At 47.5% G+C, this 15,548-nt stretch overlaps 1 protein-coding gene across 7 annotated transcripts in view; it reads left to right on the forward strand.

The window, feature by feature from the left end:
• Atp6v0a1 (ATPase H+ transporting V0 subunit a1) overlaps positions 1–15,548 on the forward strand; it is a 54,966-nt gene that overhangs the window by 29,983 nt on the left and 9,435 nt on the right. For 2 of the 7 annotated variants that reach the window (XM_041643994.1, XM_041643996.1), the window contains exons 12-20: positions 748–887; positions 1,277–1,434; positions 2,134–2,224; positions 3,785–3,903; positions 4,695–4,911; positions 5,442–5,549; positions 6,357–6,431; positions 9,764–9,871; positions 10,802–10,819. In XM_041643994.1, the coding sequence (XP_041499928.1) occupies positions 748–887; positions 1,277–1,434; positions 2,134–2,224; positions 3,785–3,903; positions 4,695–4,911; positions 5,442–5,549; positions 6,357–6,431; positions 9,764–9,871; positions 10,802–10,819 (1,034 nt within the window). The remainder of the gene's footprint in view (positions 1–747; positions 888–1,276; positions 1,435–2,133; positions 2,225–3,784; positions 3,904–4,694; positions 4,912–5,441; positions 5,550–6,356; positions 6,432–9,763; positions 9,872–10,801; positions 10,820–15,548) is intronic. The other 5 variants (XM_041643997.1, XM_041643999.1, XM_041643998.1 and 2 more) reach the window with 3 other exon arrangements.

A 15,548-nucleotide genomic window follows, 5' to 3' on the forward strand; every position in this document is an offset into this window, starting at 1 on the left:
GAGATGTCCAGATCTCAGCTGGTGTGCAATTGCTGCAAACATGCCCATTAGATATAAACAGATCCGTCACGGAATAATGCTTCTCTAAGAGCTTCTTATTGTATTCTTGTATCTGTCCTCAGAGCTACAAAATACCTGGCCTCTCAAAGTAGCAACAAAATATCACTTGGCTTTGGTGGAGCTCCTTAAACAAAATGTTTTTTTTTTTGTTTGTTTGTTTAAGATGTCTTATATTCATTCTAGAATGACTTCCTGAGGCTAGACAGAAAGTAGAATAATAACTGTTTTCGGCGCAGGCCAGCCAGTCTCTTCCATATTCAGCCAGTTATTCACTCAAGAATCTGAACATTCATTATTGGACCTGCTCTGCTGTGGTTCCAGGCTTCCCTTTATTGCCTGAGGGCTTTATCAGCTCAGAAAGGGTTGCTGCACAGGGAGGCGACAGCTGGCCTAAACCAGAGTAGAGTCCTGAACTGGAGGAAGGGAGTGCAGCAACCAGCTAATGTTGTCAGGGTGCTGGGGCCCACTATTTCCTGTCATCTTCATAGTGTAAAGTATTCGCTGTAGCACAACCCATCAGCTGCTCTGTGAGGGCGTGGCTCTCGCTGTGACCACGTTCCCTGAGAGTCCATTCATCCAGAATGGAGGAAGAAGCCGCTCCCGTGCACCTCAGAGTCCAGACAAGCGTGGGGCATGTGGGAACCCATGCTTTTCTGTAGCTCATGATTCTCTCCGTTTTTCTCCTAGCTCCATACACCATCATCACTTTCCCTTTCCTGTTTGCTGTGATGTTTGGAGATTTCGGGCACGGCATTTTGATGACGCTTTTTGCTGTATGGATGGTGTTGAGGGAGAGCCGAATCCTCTCCCAGAAGAACGAGAACGAGGTACTGTTTCAGGGACTCCTGCACTGGATCGAACTTAGTAATATCTCAAGCATTCGTGATGACAGTAGTGGTCTAAAAGTCCATGAATTTACAAAAAGGGAAGAATAAAAGTTGTTTGAATATTAAAGAGGCCATGTGCTATGCATGCAAAAATTATTTTAACATTCTTATTTCATTTGTAGTTGTGGGGCTTGACCGTTGGGCCTCACAGGCAAGTGCTCTGCCATGCCAGATGCTCCCCCAGTCGTCTTAGCCTTATATTTTAATCTTTAGTTGAAGCTTCCAGAGCCAGGATGGGGGGCACTGGTGCATGTTGGTATAGTATAAGTAGTAGTATCTCAACGGACGCCGCAACACTGGATCTGATAACTCCTTCTCTCTGGCTTCAGATGTTTAGCACCGTGTTCAGCGGTCGATACATTATTCTTCTGATGGGAATATTCTCCATCTACACTGGTCTCATCTACAATGACTGTTTTTCCAAGTCTCTGAATATCTTTGGGTCATCGTGGAGTGTACGGCCAATGTTCACTGACGGGAACTGGACGTAAGTTACAGAAACCAAAAATCTAAGCTAGTTCCTTGTATGTCCAGCTCTGGCTTGTCGAGCGAGCAGTAAACTAACTCCCCTTTAGGAGAGCTTGAGAAGGTGTTTCAGAGGGAGCACTGTCTCTTCTCACTTATGTTCCAGTCTGTGAAAGACTATATGATTTGTCAGCAAGTGTCAAGATGTGAGCCTGTAAATTAATGTAAAATCTATTTATTTGTTTGTAACTTAAAAGCAAGTTACCTAAATTCCCTCCCTAGTTATGTATTAGTGCTTACCTTTTCTTTGGATTTGATTTCTTCTTGTTTTTGGATACGAATTCCTCCTTTCTTCTTGCACTTACGTATGTGAGCTCAGTTGTGTGGAGATGCGTGTGTTTGTGGAGGCCCACGGTTGGCCCTTCCTGACTCATCTCACATGGTGAGACTTCTGGTCTCCTCCTGAGCCTAGAGCTGCCGTCCAGCTAGGCCTGCCAGCGTATTTGTCTCCACCTCCCCACCCCCATAAGGGCCGCTCTACCTGCCTGGCTTTCATGCAGGTTCTGGGGATGCAGAGTCCTCAAGCTTGCAGGCGAGCAGTCCCTGCTGGGCCATCTCCCCGCCAGTGATAACTGTAGTAGTTCCTTTTGTGCTCGGTGTTTAGACCTGGTAGTTTCCTTTCCTTGATCCAAAATAAAAATGACTTTCTTTAACCCGACAGGGATGAGACGCTTCTGGGAAGCTCTGTTCTCCAGCTGAACCCAGCTATCCCTGGAGTTTTTGGTGGACCGTACCCGTTTGGCATTGATCCAGTAAGTGTGCCTCTTTCCTACATGTGGCTTTCCCCAAAGGTTGGTGCTTGTTTGTTTGTTATGAGTGCTAAGAATTGAACTGAAGGCCTCGTGCATGCTAGACAAATGCTCTACCTCCTGAGCTGTATGCCAGCCTCAGTTTACTTTTTTTTTTTTCCATTTTGAGATACATACTTACCAGGCTGTCGTTGAACTCTTCTCTAGCTCAAGCAGGACTTGAACTTTTTAATCTTCCTGCCTCGGCTTTGAAGTTTTTAACTGATCTTGAAATGAGAGGTTTAAGTTGGGGATAATTTATAATCCCTGCACTATGGAGACTGCTGTAGTAAGATCACCCCAAGTATGAGACCAGCTCAGGCTATGTAGTAAAACTATCCAAAAGAAACAAAAACAACAAAACAAAAACCCTAAAAACGAACTAAAAATTAAAACAGAAGCTGGGGAGATGCTCAGTCACTGAAGTGCGTGTGATGAGGACATGGGTTCAGGTCTCAGTACCCACATGGCAGACAGGCATGTTGGCATGCACCTGTAGCCCCAGCACTATGGAGCAGAGACAGGCCGAGCCTGGGGCATCACTGACCAGCCTCTAGCCGAATCAGTGAATGCTGGGATCAGCGAGAGACCCTGCCTCAAAAAGCCATGTGAGGCGCGACTAGGGAAGACGCTCAGCATCGGCCTCTAGCCTCCATGTGCACACATACACATAGACACACTCAAAGTGTTTTTAAATATTTTTAATATAAGATATGTTAAAAGTTAGAGTTTTTTAAAAATGCACATACAGCCGGGAAGTGGTGGCTCAAGCCTTTAATCCCACCACTTGGGAGAGAGAGGCCAGCCAGGTTTACAGAGTAAGTTTCAGGACAGGCTCTAAAAGTACAGAGAAACCCTATCTCAAAAAAAAAAAAACAAGAAACAAAAAAAAAATGTACATACAAGATTTTTTGTTTTTATAGAAATACAGTGGTATAATTATGGATACAAATAATGTTTTTCTATCATCATTTCTCAACATATAAGTAACAAATTAGTGTCTCTTTGGGTTGTGTTGTATGAGAATATTTTCTTTTCATTTTCTGTATTTGTATGGATGAAACCCAGGGTCTCAGGCACGCTAGGCAAGCACTCTAACCACTAAGTTATGTCCCCAGCACAAAATGTATAAACCCTGGCTTCAGACTCTGGCACTCACACACAAAATATCATTGTTGATACTTTTATGATATGATGGCTGTATTGTGGCCATGTTTTTCAAAGAAGCCTTATTTTAGAGAGCCATACTGAAATATTTATAAGTAAAACACTAGACTACTGTTTCAGCCTTGCCCCAGAGTGATACGGAAGTGGGGAGACGACACAGTGAGGCAAGATCATGGGTGCACATGAGCAAAGCTGACTGATAGGCACTTCAGAGTTTGTTTCAGTGTCCTCTTTGTCTGGATACATTGTTTAGAATTTTCCATAGCAAAAAAGGGTATTTTTTCAGGTAGATGGATAGTATTTTTCCACTTAAGAATTCTTTGTATAGTACCTTCTGATTTTCTTACATTGTAACAGATTTGGAACATCGCAACCAATAAACTGACCTTCCTTAACTCCTTCAAGATGAAGATGTCTGTTATTCTCGGGATCATCCACATGCTCTTTGGAGTCAGCCTGAGCCTTTTCAACCACATGTGAGTCCCTGTCCCTGTCATCAGAAGACTGTGTTACTCAGATAATACTTTTGCCTAAAGAGGTCATCACACCTTTGCAGAGGAATCAGTGACTCAGAGCCCCATTCTATATTGTAGAAGCCGCTTATATTATACAAACATTGTGGGCTTAAATGGGGCTTGATATCAGTTATTAACCATTCATAGGCGCGAAAAAGATCTTTGAAAAAGATGCAGCAATTTTCATTCGATTTAGCAAATTCTTTTGATGATGATGATTGACCCAGGCCTTGTACCTACCAGATAGACACTGAACGATGGATCTAAACCCCAGGCTTAAGTGAATTTTTTAAGAATATGTATTAATTTTATTTTGAATTGTGTGAGGGGGTATGTACATGTGTATTGGGGTTCTCGTGGAGCTGGAGTCCCCTGAGATTGAGAGCTGTCTGATGTGGGTGCTGGGAATTTGTACTTGGGTCCTCTGCAAGAGCAGTAAGTGCTCTTAACTAATAAGCCCTCTCTCCAACCCCATTGCTTCTTCCTTGATGTGTAATTCATACAAAATCCATATATTAGATTTTCCAGGCACTTTCTCAAAGTGGTGGATGTGGTTCTGGAGGCATTCGAGGCCACAAGTTTGGAGATGTTGCCTCTGTTGTCTCCAGCGCTTCTGGCTGTAATTAAATTGACACAGGCAGGGCTGAGGGGACAAGCAGCACGTGGAAAAAAATCTATCGAGCACTCATGTCAGTGAAGGAGTGCCAGGGGCCTGCTAACCCTTCACACCATTTTCCTCTTTTCCTTCTTAGCTATTTCAAGAAGCCCCTGAATATCTACTTTGGCTTCATCCCTGAAGTAATCTTCATGACCTCCTTGTTTGGCTACCTGGTCATCCTTATCTTCTATAAGTGGACAGCCTACGATGTCCACTCATCTAGGAATGCACCAAGCCTCCTGATCCACTTCATCAACATGTTCCTCTTCTCCTACCCAGAGTCTGGTAATGCGATGCTGTACTCGGGACAGGTACGTCAGCCCTAGAGGAGGGGTGTTGTAAGCCACATGTCACTCTGACCTGAAGAAAGTCTAGAAACATGTTCTGTAGTAAATGGCTTTCAGCTCATATCACCACATATACTCAAACCACTCCCCCACCCCTCTTAGCTCGGGAGGGCTCCCGTTAATCCTGGCTGTAAAGGATAGAATTTGTAGGGCTCAGTGCCATAGGCCTGTAATCCCAGCACTCGGCAGGCTGAGGTGGGAGGAGCCAGAGGTCTAGGCAAGCCTGGGCTAACTAGTGAATTCCAGGCCAGGCTGAACTACATAATGAGGACGTGTCTCAAACAATTAGATGAGTAGTGAGGAAAAGGAGCAGAATTTAGAACTACCGTTTTGTGGGACAGTCACTGGGTTTCTCATGGCACCTGCTCATTACTTAGAGAACCAGGTAATGATCATAGACAGTGAGAAAATACTGTTTGGGAGGAAATTTGTGCTGTGGTTGGAAACCGTGTGACTAATGGACTGTATGAAGCACCTTGTCTCTCACTTTGCAGAAAGGGATTCAGTGTTTCCTCATAGTGGTTGCCATGCTCTGCGTCCCTTGGATGCTGCTCTTTAAGCCCCTGATCCTGCGCCATCAGTATTTGCGGAAGAAGCATTTGGTGAGTATATTTCCATAGCTGGAGGTTACTAGACTTTCTCCTTGTTTAAGATCAAGGCAGTTCCTCAGAGGACATAATTAATGGTGCACACATGCATGCATTCTTAAAATGCATTGTGTTACATACGAGCATGAACACCGGGCCTGCCAGTGGCTCAGACACCTGAATTCCAACTTCAAATGACTGGATTGGAGTGAATAAGTCATGTTTTTACCTCTCTTGGTCATGAGTTACTCATGCTGTCCCCAGCAGAGTCCAGGCCTGGGCCTGTCTGGATGCAGTGTCAGCCAAAACAGGGTTAGACGAGCTGCAGAGAGCAAACCCACTCGTGTGGTTTGCCTGGCCAGCCACAGGACTGACACCAAGACACTTTTTTTAAAAAATGAGACCATGATGCTTTCACGGACCAGAACATCTGGGAAAGGGTCTGATTTAAAGCACACTGGTCTTTTCTTCTTCTTTTAAAATGCAGCCTTTGCACACACAGGTGTTTACTTAATGCATGTGTGTATACCAGCTCTACACACATACAGAGTTAAGCTTGCCAAGCGTTCAATACTGCGTGTAGTTTCTGGCTATCCAATAATGCTTCTGTACTGCACTGCCTGGGAAAACCCTAGAGATCTTGTTGCATGGTTCCTGTGGCTGTGAGATGACCCTTCCCGTTGGAGAGCAGCTGAGTTACAAGACCCTCCTTCTCCCTTTTCCGACCATCTTCATCCTTTCATGTACCTCCATTCGTCTCTCCTTCCCCTCCCCCCCTCTTCGTTCTCTTCTCCCTTCTTCTTTTCTCCCATTCACTATCAGGAAGGGCAACCCGTGGAGGCCCCAGTCAGCCCAACCCCGAGCCAACAGGGACTAGAGGCAGCATCGGCTGCAACAGTGAGTCAATTAACTCCAGCCGAGTCAATGTTTGTCTAACGAGTGGCAAACAGTGCACCCGAGTTCCTTTTTAATGCTGTTGAGAGCGTGGGACCTGCGCTCTCAAGAAGTGCGTCCTTGTTGCTCACTGAGACGATGACAGAGGAGCCTTCCACCTCTTAGGAATAGATTCAGGTATCATCTTTACCATTGGCCTGCTAAGTTTCCGTTCAAATGTGTAAGTACAGTCCTGCCCTCGGGAGCAAAGTGGCTTCTGTCTCTCCTCGGGTCCCATCATCTTACTCGAAGACAGCAGCTTTTGGACTCACCCACTTTTAAGTCTGTATTTTGTGACCATGTGTGGGGTAAGTTTTCAGTGTGGAGGCAAGAAGGGCGCAGACTCTTTCGTTGATGTCTCCGTACTTGAGAGTCCATCTTTAAAGGATACGTGACCATAACTTGCCTTCCTTAGAGAAGGTCTGTATCTCTTTCCCTTCCTGGGATCCCAATGCCCTTGTGTACTGAGCCCTCCCCTCTTGCGTGTGTCTCCTGCATGCTACACACCTGTCAGAGCAACCAAATCCATCTGTCTGGCATTCCCCTCCTCTAATCCTAACTTCCATTCCAGTGACCACACTTTGAACGTTAGGCATGTGAGCATTTGTCCTCAAAAACCATCTTTTCACCAGCATCTTAGAATGCAGTAGGATCTGTGTAATCCAACATTCCAGATTTTCAGTTTCCCTGGCTGGGATTGCCCTATTTAGCAATATACTTCTTTAAGGAAAATGCATGTCTGTGCCAGATGCAACTTTAATCTTGCTATTTGAAATGATTTTCAAGTACTGCCCATCGCTGATTTTCTTTCCACGTAGTCTTCTATCTCAGCATCTCAAGGTGCATCTGGGAAGTTCTTGACGCCTTTAAGTCTGGTGCCATCTTCCATGATAAACTCCACAGAAAAGCCCTGCTCATCTGGAAGCTTTCACACTGGGGTCATCTTAGTCACTGGTTCTGTAGCTGAATCTCTCTCGAGGCTGAGGCTAAGAGCACAGATCTACTTCTGTTCTGCTTCTTGTCTCCTTGGTTGTCTCTGTGAGTGGCGTTATCACAGTTCAGCTTTCTAATCCTTGCTGGGGTGTCTCCCATCTCTTTCCTGGAGCTCTTATTCCCTGTGCTCTACAGGATACTCGCTAGAGTCTGGCTGGGAGGTCCAACCTGCCTGTTCTCACTTCTTCTGTTGGCTAGAGAAACCTTTTAGACATGGCCTCTGTTTGGGGAATCCCAAATTCTGAAGCCCTTCCTCCTCCACCCTGTAGAACCCAGGTCAAGATACAATGGAGTCTCCCCTGCACCCTCTGTAATGCTTAGAGTCCTCCCTTTGGAGGCAGCAAGGTGTCTTCTGTACCCAGCCTGGGAGTGCTTAGGCTTCCGTGGTTCCCAAACCTGACTGTATATCAGAACTACCTGGTGAACTTTGAATCTGGATCAAACAGATGAATTGAAGAAAAAAAAATTAAGTGGCCCATAATTCCGTGATCTAAGAAAGGGAGGCATGAAGGAAGAAAGAAAAGGAAGGAAAGCAAGCAATGGGGTATACTTTGGCTGGAGAAAGCCTGTACCACTAACTAAGAAGAGACCTCAGTCCCCACTACGATCCTCTTCCAGGGCACTGCCGTCAGGCTTGGCCTTCAGCACGTGTCTGTCATCTGTCGGTACATGTGTAGACATGTATGCCTAGAAAGAGAGAGATGCTTTAAACCGAATCACTTTTCTACCTCTTGGTGTATCTTAGAGGCTGTTTTCATAGTGGTCCCTAATCTTTTCATGGTTCCCAGGATGCCCTAGAATCCTCTGGATATGCTGACACTATGTCATCATTGTTGGTGATGGATGTGGTACTTGTGTATCTCAGAGGTTGTCCTCATAGTAGTCCCCAGGCTTTTTATGGTACCCAGCATGCCCTAGAATCTGCTGGATATGCTGAAATTACATCTTCACTGCCAATGATGGATATGATACTTGTTCCAATTTTTGCTATTATAAATAATAATGTAGAGAATACCCTGATTCATATGTATCTTACCAGAGTTTGTAAATATAGGTGGCCTAGCAGTGGGACTGTTGATCTCCATGGGTGCAATGTATTTCCTATTTTGGAGTACCCTTCACAATGATTATACCATTTATTCAGCAATGCAATCCTGTACCCCACCCCAGACCTACTGAATATATACTTTCTGGGGATAGCATATGAGGATCTATTAAAAATGTAACTTCCAGCTGGGAGGGACAGCACTCAAGAGGCAGAGGCAGGTGGATCTCTGAGTTTGAGGACAACCTGTTCTACAGAGTGAGTTTCAGGAGAGCCAGGGCTACACAGAGAAGCACTTTTCTCAAAAAAACCAAAAAAGAAAAAGAAAGAAAATGTAGTTTCCAAGTGCTCTTCCTGTAGCTGTTCCTACGACCAACCTTGTAGGACAGCTCCTATAAGAAAAAAGGAGCCTGTCTACATAGACACTGGGGGCTGAACTGGTCAGTGAGCATAGTGGAAGAGGTGTTCCAAAGGGTGAAACTAAGGACGGAGACCGCAGGGACGTTCCCAACCCTGCGGACACATTGTTGGAGCTTACTGGACATGTCACAGTGCAGGCAAGCGGTGCTGAGCTTTGGGTTGACAGAGCCCATGGGAAGTAGTTCAGGGGCTGCTTCCTAATTCCCCTCTGCTCCACCCAGAACCCTCCGGTTTATTTTACATTTTTAAAACTTAGTATTCTTTAGCCACAAATGAGTGTCTGTTAGGATGTTGTTTTGTTTGTTTTTCTCCCTGACCTAGGGACCTTTGTTCCTAGACAGACAGGTGCATTTCTGGGAGAGGCCACTGGAACCTCGGGCCCTGTTGAAAGCACGTCAGATCTGCGCGTACTCATCCCGTCATTTGCTGTCATCTGTCCCCCCACACCCTACTTGCACAATTTAATCTTCAGTCCCACCAGCACTTGGGCCCTCACAGACCTTACAGGTCCAGCACTCTTGTAATGAGAGTGTGTTCATGTTCAGCTTCCCATTCACACAGAGCTCCATTAGCATTGACCAGGGCAAGGGTGCTTCATCTCGGTGTTGCCGGATGAGGTGGTAAACACAGGCTGTCGCTCATGGGGGCCAGAGCAGTGGTGGTTGGGGTGGGGCAGTTACTTGTTTTCACTTAGCTTGTTCAGTCGGTGGGTGTCTCTTTTGTTGTTAGGATGTTTGCCTTTCAGAGGATTGTATGTACTAACCATCACCCTTCCCCACCTCACAGAGTGCCACATTAAAGCCCAGGCGAATACTACTCTTTCTGTTCATCTGTGTAGGGAACTCTCAACTTTGGTGGGATCAGGGTGGGCAACGGACCGACAGAGGAGGATGCTGAGATTATTCAGCATGACCAGCTCTCCACCCATTCAGAGGACGCAGACGAGGTAAGATCCAGTGGTGCGGGCTTCCTCTCCTAACCTGGACAGCGCTAGTCTTGTTTTCTAAGAGGCTTACTCAATCATCTCCTTGAGAAATAAAGCTACTAATGATTGGCCGCCGTCTGGCCTGCTTAGGCTGTCGCAGCAATGCCTGGTGGGGCCTGCTCTAATCTCCAGGGGCAGCCACAGACCCATGCAGCTTTGCTCTGCTCTTCTTGAATTCCGCCAGTCTGTGGGGCACTGCATGGGACCTCAACTACTAACTGCTCTCCTCCACCCAGGCAGCACCCAGCATCCCACCTCTTGTTAGCAGAGACACAGGAGCCTTCAGAGTAGCTTCTTCATCCTCCGATCCTCCCAAGAATCCTTGGTCACACTGCTTCCCAGCTATACTCAGGGTTTCTTTTTGAGACCTACCCCATCGATGTGTTCTTGATCCAGGGTTTTTTGTTTGTTTTTAAAGAGCTTTTAAAATTTGTTATCTGAATTCTTTTTAGAGTGAGAGTGGAAAGGAGTCAGGCCAGCCTAGCCTTTCTTTGACTCTGCTTCCGATTTCAGCTCTTTCAGATCTGCTCTCATTGCCCGAGCACTCGTGGCACGGCGCCTCCAAGCTGGACTAGTACTCTCACCTAGTATTATAGTATTTTTAAAGCAAATCAAATAGCAGTGAGGGACCCAGGCTGCAGTTTTCAGGCTAGCCACTTTGACTATGAGTTGTTTTTTTTTTTTTTTTTTAATTACAGATGTCAGGGTGCCTTTAAAAACATGTATCTTAATTCTGTGATTTCCCTTGGCGTGCATGCTAAGGAGGAGCGCCTGCAGCACCTTAGCCCTTAGCCACCCTCCCCCCCACCAAACAGGCAATAGTGCGTGCTCGTAGCTTGTGACCTTGTGTGCGCTACAGCTTCCCACTAAGTGTGAATTTGTGTTTTCAAGCCTACCGAGGACGAAGTGGTAAGACCAAAGCCTTTGTGTCTATCTGGGGCTTCTCTTTTCCCATCCTGTGCTCACTCTGCCAACCCTACTCCACCCTGGGGCCACACACATGACGCCATGCATCCTGCATCTCATTGGCCATGTCTAACCAGTTTGTGAGCCCACGTTCTGAAGTTCCATCTCCATTAACTGCATCTCATGTCGGTCACCTCTGTCCTTGTGTTGTTGGCTGCTGATCTAATACCTCTGGAACTGGCTTTGAAGAAGCTGCAAGTAATGTCTGTATTGGCATTCTTGAGGTCACCACTCACGGGGTTAAGTCTCACGGGTCTCCACTTCCTCTCCTGTGATGCGTTGGTTGCTCTGCCACCGGGGGTAGTGGTCCCCACCCTGCTCCTCTGAGTGCTCGCAAGCAAAGCTTACCATTCCTCCCTGTCTGAGATGCAGCCAGCCTCTTCTTGCTGCTCCCCCATCAGCTTGGTGATGCTTCAACTTGGGGCCACAAGACCCTTGCTTGGAGTCAGTTTTAGCTTCACGTGACCTGGTTGAAAAGTGAACCACCTTCAAAATGAGCTTTGTCTCTCAGACACATTCAGGAAAAACTAATCCATCTCCATGAAAGGCTATCATATGTTAATATGAAAAGTAGAATGGAAAGACAGGTAAATGTTCAGGCCACATCTAGAGTGGTTCATGTACCAACATGCAGATTTTCAGATAAGTTTCTGAAGGCCTTCCCTCACTGTTTGCATCTTTCCCCCAGACTTCTCTCTAACATCCTGTACCTATGAACCGTCCTCTTCCCTCACCTGGTCTCTCCAAGGGGCAGTGCATGGCCGTGGGAAAACCTTTGCTGTTCTGTGTCAAAACAGGCAGCGTTTGTTCTCCCTGATGGCTGGAGAGGCTCCCTTGCCTGCATCAACAACCATCACTCCTGGACCAGGTGTCTGTGCATAGTTGCTGCCTGAGCTGCCTGGCATGGTTGAGGGGATGAGTGGGATTCCACATTGCTGAGGGACCTGGCCCTTTCCCGGTATCGCCACCTCCAACAACACTGCTTTCCAGATGCCTCCCTCATTGTGTACCAGTACCTTCAGCAGCAGCAGAATGTTCTAGTCAGCTGTCTGGGGCCATTCATATGGCTGTTTAATCCTCATTTATAGCCATGTCCCTGGGAGGTGGACAGTCACGAAGACAGGCTGTGGTGTAGCCTTCCCCCTCCCTGCCACTGATCACACTCAGGAAATTACCTCTCCCTGGCGTCTGCCAGTCATAACTTTTGTCTTTGCCTGGCATTGCTTCTCCACAGCCAAATTTAGGTAACTGACATTTATGTGATGATTTCACTCAAAGCCGTTTCTTAGAAAGCGGCGTGACCTGCTTCTGTAACTCCCCAGTTGCTTGGATGTAAACGCGTTTGATTCCCCAGGCAGGGCAATTGTGCCCTTGCCTTAGGAGACACTTAGTCCAGATCCAAACCAGACCCAGACGACTGATATCTAGGAAATCTTTGAAGGCTGTAATGGTTCAGCAAGGGTCAGCGGCCCCTCTCCCTGCTGTGTCTTCTCACCAGCTGCTCTCATCACCTCATTCCCACCCACCCTCCCATCTGCGCAGTCGCGTGTCAGGCACTGTGTTGAGTGCTATAAAAATGGAGAGAGGAGGCCGGGCGGTGGTGGCGCACGCCTTTAATCCCAGCACTCGGGAAGCAGAGGCTGGCGGATCTCTGTGAGTTCGAGACCAGCCTGGCTCCAAAACCACAGAGAAACCCTGTCTTGAAAAACAAAAAAAAAAAAAAATGGAGAGAGGAAAACTAGCTCTTGCCTTTAAGGATGTTGCAGACAAGGTGGGGAGACAGTCTGGAGAAAGACAGCATGGTGCATGTGTGCCCAGGATGCTGTGGGGGCACAGAAGGGTACCTGACAGGCGCTGGGGTGAAACAGGAAGAAGTGTGGAAAAGGATTCCCTTAGGTTCCTCCTCCTGAGCTGAGGCTGGCCAAGCAGGGGTGTCTGGAGGCAGGGAGAGAGGAGGAGGGGCAGAGCCACCACCATCTGCAGCATTAGAAGATGAAGGCCTAGCTGTAGGCCAAGCCCGTGCTCAGCAGTGGTTCAGCTCTGCTGGAGCTGATGTGGGAGTTGGGGAGCTCATGAGAAGAGGTGTTGGCGGAGGGTGACAGTAGTTGTTGCTTCATTTTGGTGGCAGTAATCGTCAGAGTAGTGAAGCTGGGGTGCAGGGACACTGCTGGAGACCCTGAGTGGAGCTGTAGAGTACAGGGCGCGGCCTGGGGGCACAGACATCCTGTAGTGTGATGTGATTCAGGAAGGGACTGCATAGCTTAAAGAGAAGCCCGTCACAGGGCTTGGAAGGGAAGGCCCTGGCTGGATGTGGGGCTGTGACCAGGAGAGAGATGAGGTGCCCAGCGAGCCTGTGCCAGCCCTACAGAACAGACTTAGGGGTGAGGCTGTGACACCGGGACATTTTGGAATGTCAGGAGGAGGAAGACTCTCAGGCAGGAAGGAAGCAGCCCCAGTGACAGACACCACGAAGTACAGCCACCGGGAGATGATGTAACCGTTATAGAGAAGCCATTCTGGAGGAGGAACGAGAGGCCAGGCGGAGGCTGGAAAGTGACTGCCATCACATCAGAGATGCCTATGTTCAGCCTGTGGCCAAGGACGGGCCCCTTCCAAGTGCTTGCCTGGATTTCTCCCTTAATTCTCATCTCCCCTGAGAAAACATTTCTAGGGAGATGCGAAGGAAGGAAAAGAGAAAGCAGGGGTATTGCCTGGAAGTGAAGGTTTCCCCTCCTATCCTTTCTACTGTGATGGGCATGTGGTGTCTCCTATTGCCTAGGCTAGCCTAGAACTCACTGTGCAGCTAAGAATGGCCTTGAGCTCTTCACCATCCTGCCTCTGCCTTTCAAGTCCTGGGACCACAGGTCTCCACAGCTATACCTGGTTCCCTTTTTATTTCATTTTTTTTCTTTTATTGAAAATACCCTTTTCTCACATAGTCTATCCTGACTATGGTTCTCCTTTTTTAAAATTATAATTTATTTTTATTGATGTTTTTCCTGCATGTATGTCTGTGCGAGGGTGTTGGATCTGGAGTTACAGGTGGTTGTGAGCTGCCATGTGGGTGCTGGGAACTGAACCTGGGTTCTCTGGAAAAGCAGCCAGTGTTCTTAACCGATGAGCCACCTCTCCAGCCCCATGGTTCTCCTTTTTTTTAGTGAGAGAAAATCGGGTCAAATGTGAAAACACTGAAAGTGTTTTGCTTTCCCTGATTTCTGGGCTTTCTTCCTGGCAGTTCCTGCAGCCGGGGTGGGAAGGCTTCTTACAGCACTGCTGAACCAGCGAGCTCTGGATAACATAACAAGGGCTCCTCATTTTCAGAGTAAGAGGCTTATAGAAAAGTCCAGAAACTCACAGGATTAGGCAGAGGTGACTGGAAGTGAGGCGTTTCCCCAGGGTGACTTGCTGGAAGTGTCTCCTCTTCCTACTGGCCACACTCTTATGACTTTCCAGCCCAGCCCCTTCACACACTATAGAGACTATAGCATAAGACAGGCCCAGATATGAGGATGGGGAAGCTGGCCGAGCCCAGGAGCTGAGGCTGGCGATTGATCTTGTGCGGGGCTTGGAGGAGTTATATCAGAAAGAAAACTATGCCCTGCTCTGTGGTAGACATTCTGTTTCTCCTCCTAAGCTTTCTAGAATATACCAAGTTCAGAAAACTGCTCCTAAAGGGGACTCTGAAAACTTCTTCCAGACCCCGAGTTCTCCCCAACCCCCTTCCATGCAGCACTGAAGACTGAACCCCGGGCACGCTCGGCAAGTGTTCTCTGAGCTGCATCCCTAGCTCCCAGGCACACCTGTTTGGTTTCAAATATATTATTTTTCAATTCAAATATTTCCACTTCCTCCCCTCCTCCCATTCCCCTCCCGCTTCCCCACTCACCCTCCTCCCACCCTCTCCAGTCTTTTTTTTTTTAAAGATTTTATTTATTTATTATGTATACAACATTCTGCCTGCATGAAGAGGGCGCCAGATCTCATTACAGATGGTTGTGAGCCACCATGTGGTTGCTGGGAATTGAACTCAGGACCTTCGGAAGAGCAGCCAGTGCTCTTAACCACTGAGCCATTTCTCCAGCCCCACCCTCTCCAGTCTTAAGAGATGGCAGGGCACCCTGCCCTGTGGGAAGTCCAATGCCCTCCCCCCCAGATGCAGGGTCTCACTGTGTTGTTCAGACTGCTCACTTCAGCCTCCTCAGTGTTGGGCTTACAGTGTGAGCCACCATGCCAGCCACGCCTACATTAATTTCCAATTAGCTCTTCATGTGGAAATCAGTGGACTTTTGACAAAGTTTCCCTAGGTGATCATTTCAGAAGTCACAGAAGAAGGAGGTTGTCTCAGTCTCAAAATGCTGAAAAGAGTAAATAAGGAGGCTGTGGGACCCAGTGTGCAAGTAGCTTCTTCGTGCCTGCCCTTGCCGTATTCTAAGCAGAGGCGCTCCACTGTAAGGCACGTCGGCTGTGAGACAAGCCCCTGGCCATGCCTGTGAGAGGTTGTCACTGCTGGGCTAACTGAAGGGGGAAGACAGCTCAAAAGTAGGTGCCCCATTCCCTGGCTTGGGGTCCCGGACTGAGCGAAAGGCAAACAGCTCATGCGTCCATTGCTCTCTGCCTCTTTCAGCGTCTGCTGCCTTGGCTTCCCCGACATGATGACTGCACCCTGAACTGG

The sequence above is a fragment of the Microtus oregoni genome, unplaced genomic scaffold (assembly GCF_018167655.1).
Source record: "Microtus oregoni isolate MIOR12 unplaced genomic scaffold, Mior012 000091F_ref0000469, whole genome shotgun sequence".
NCBI lineage: Eukaryota > Metazoa > Chordata > Mammalia > Rodentia > Cricetidae > Microtus > Microtus oregoni.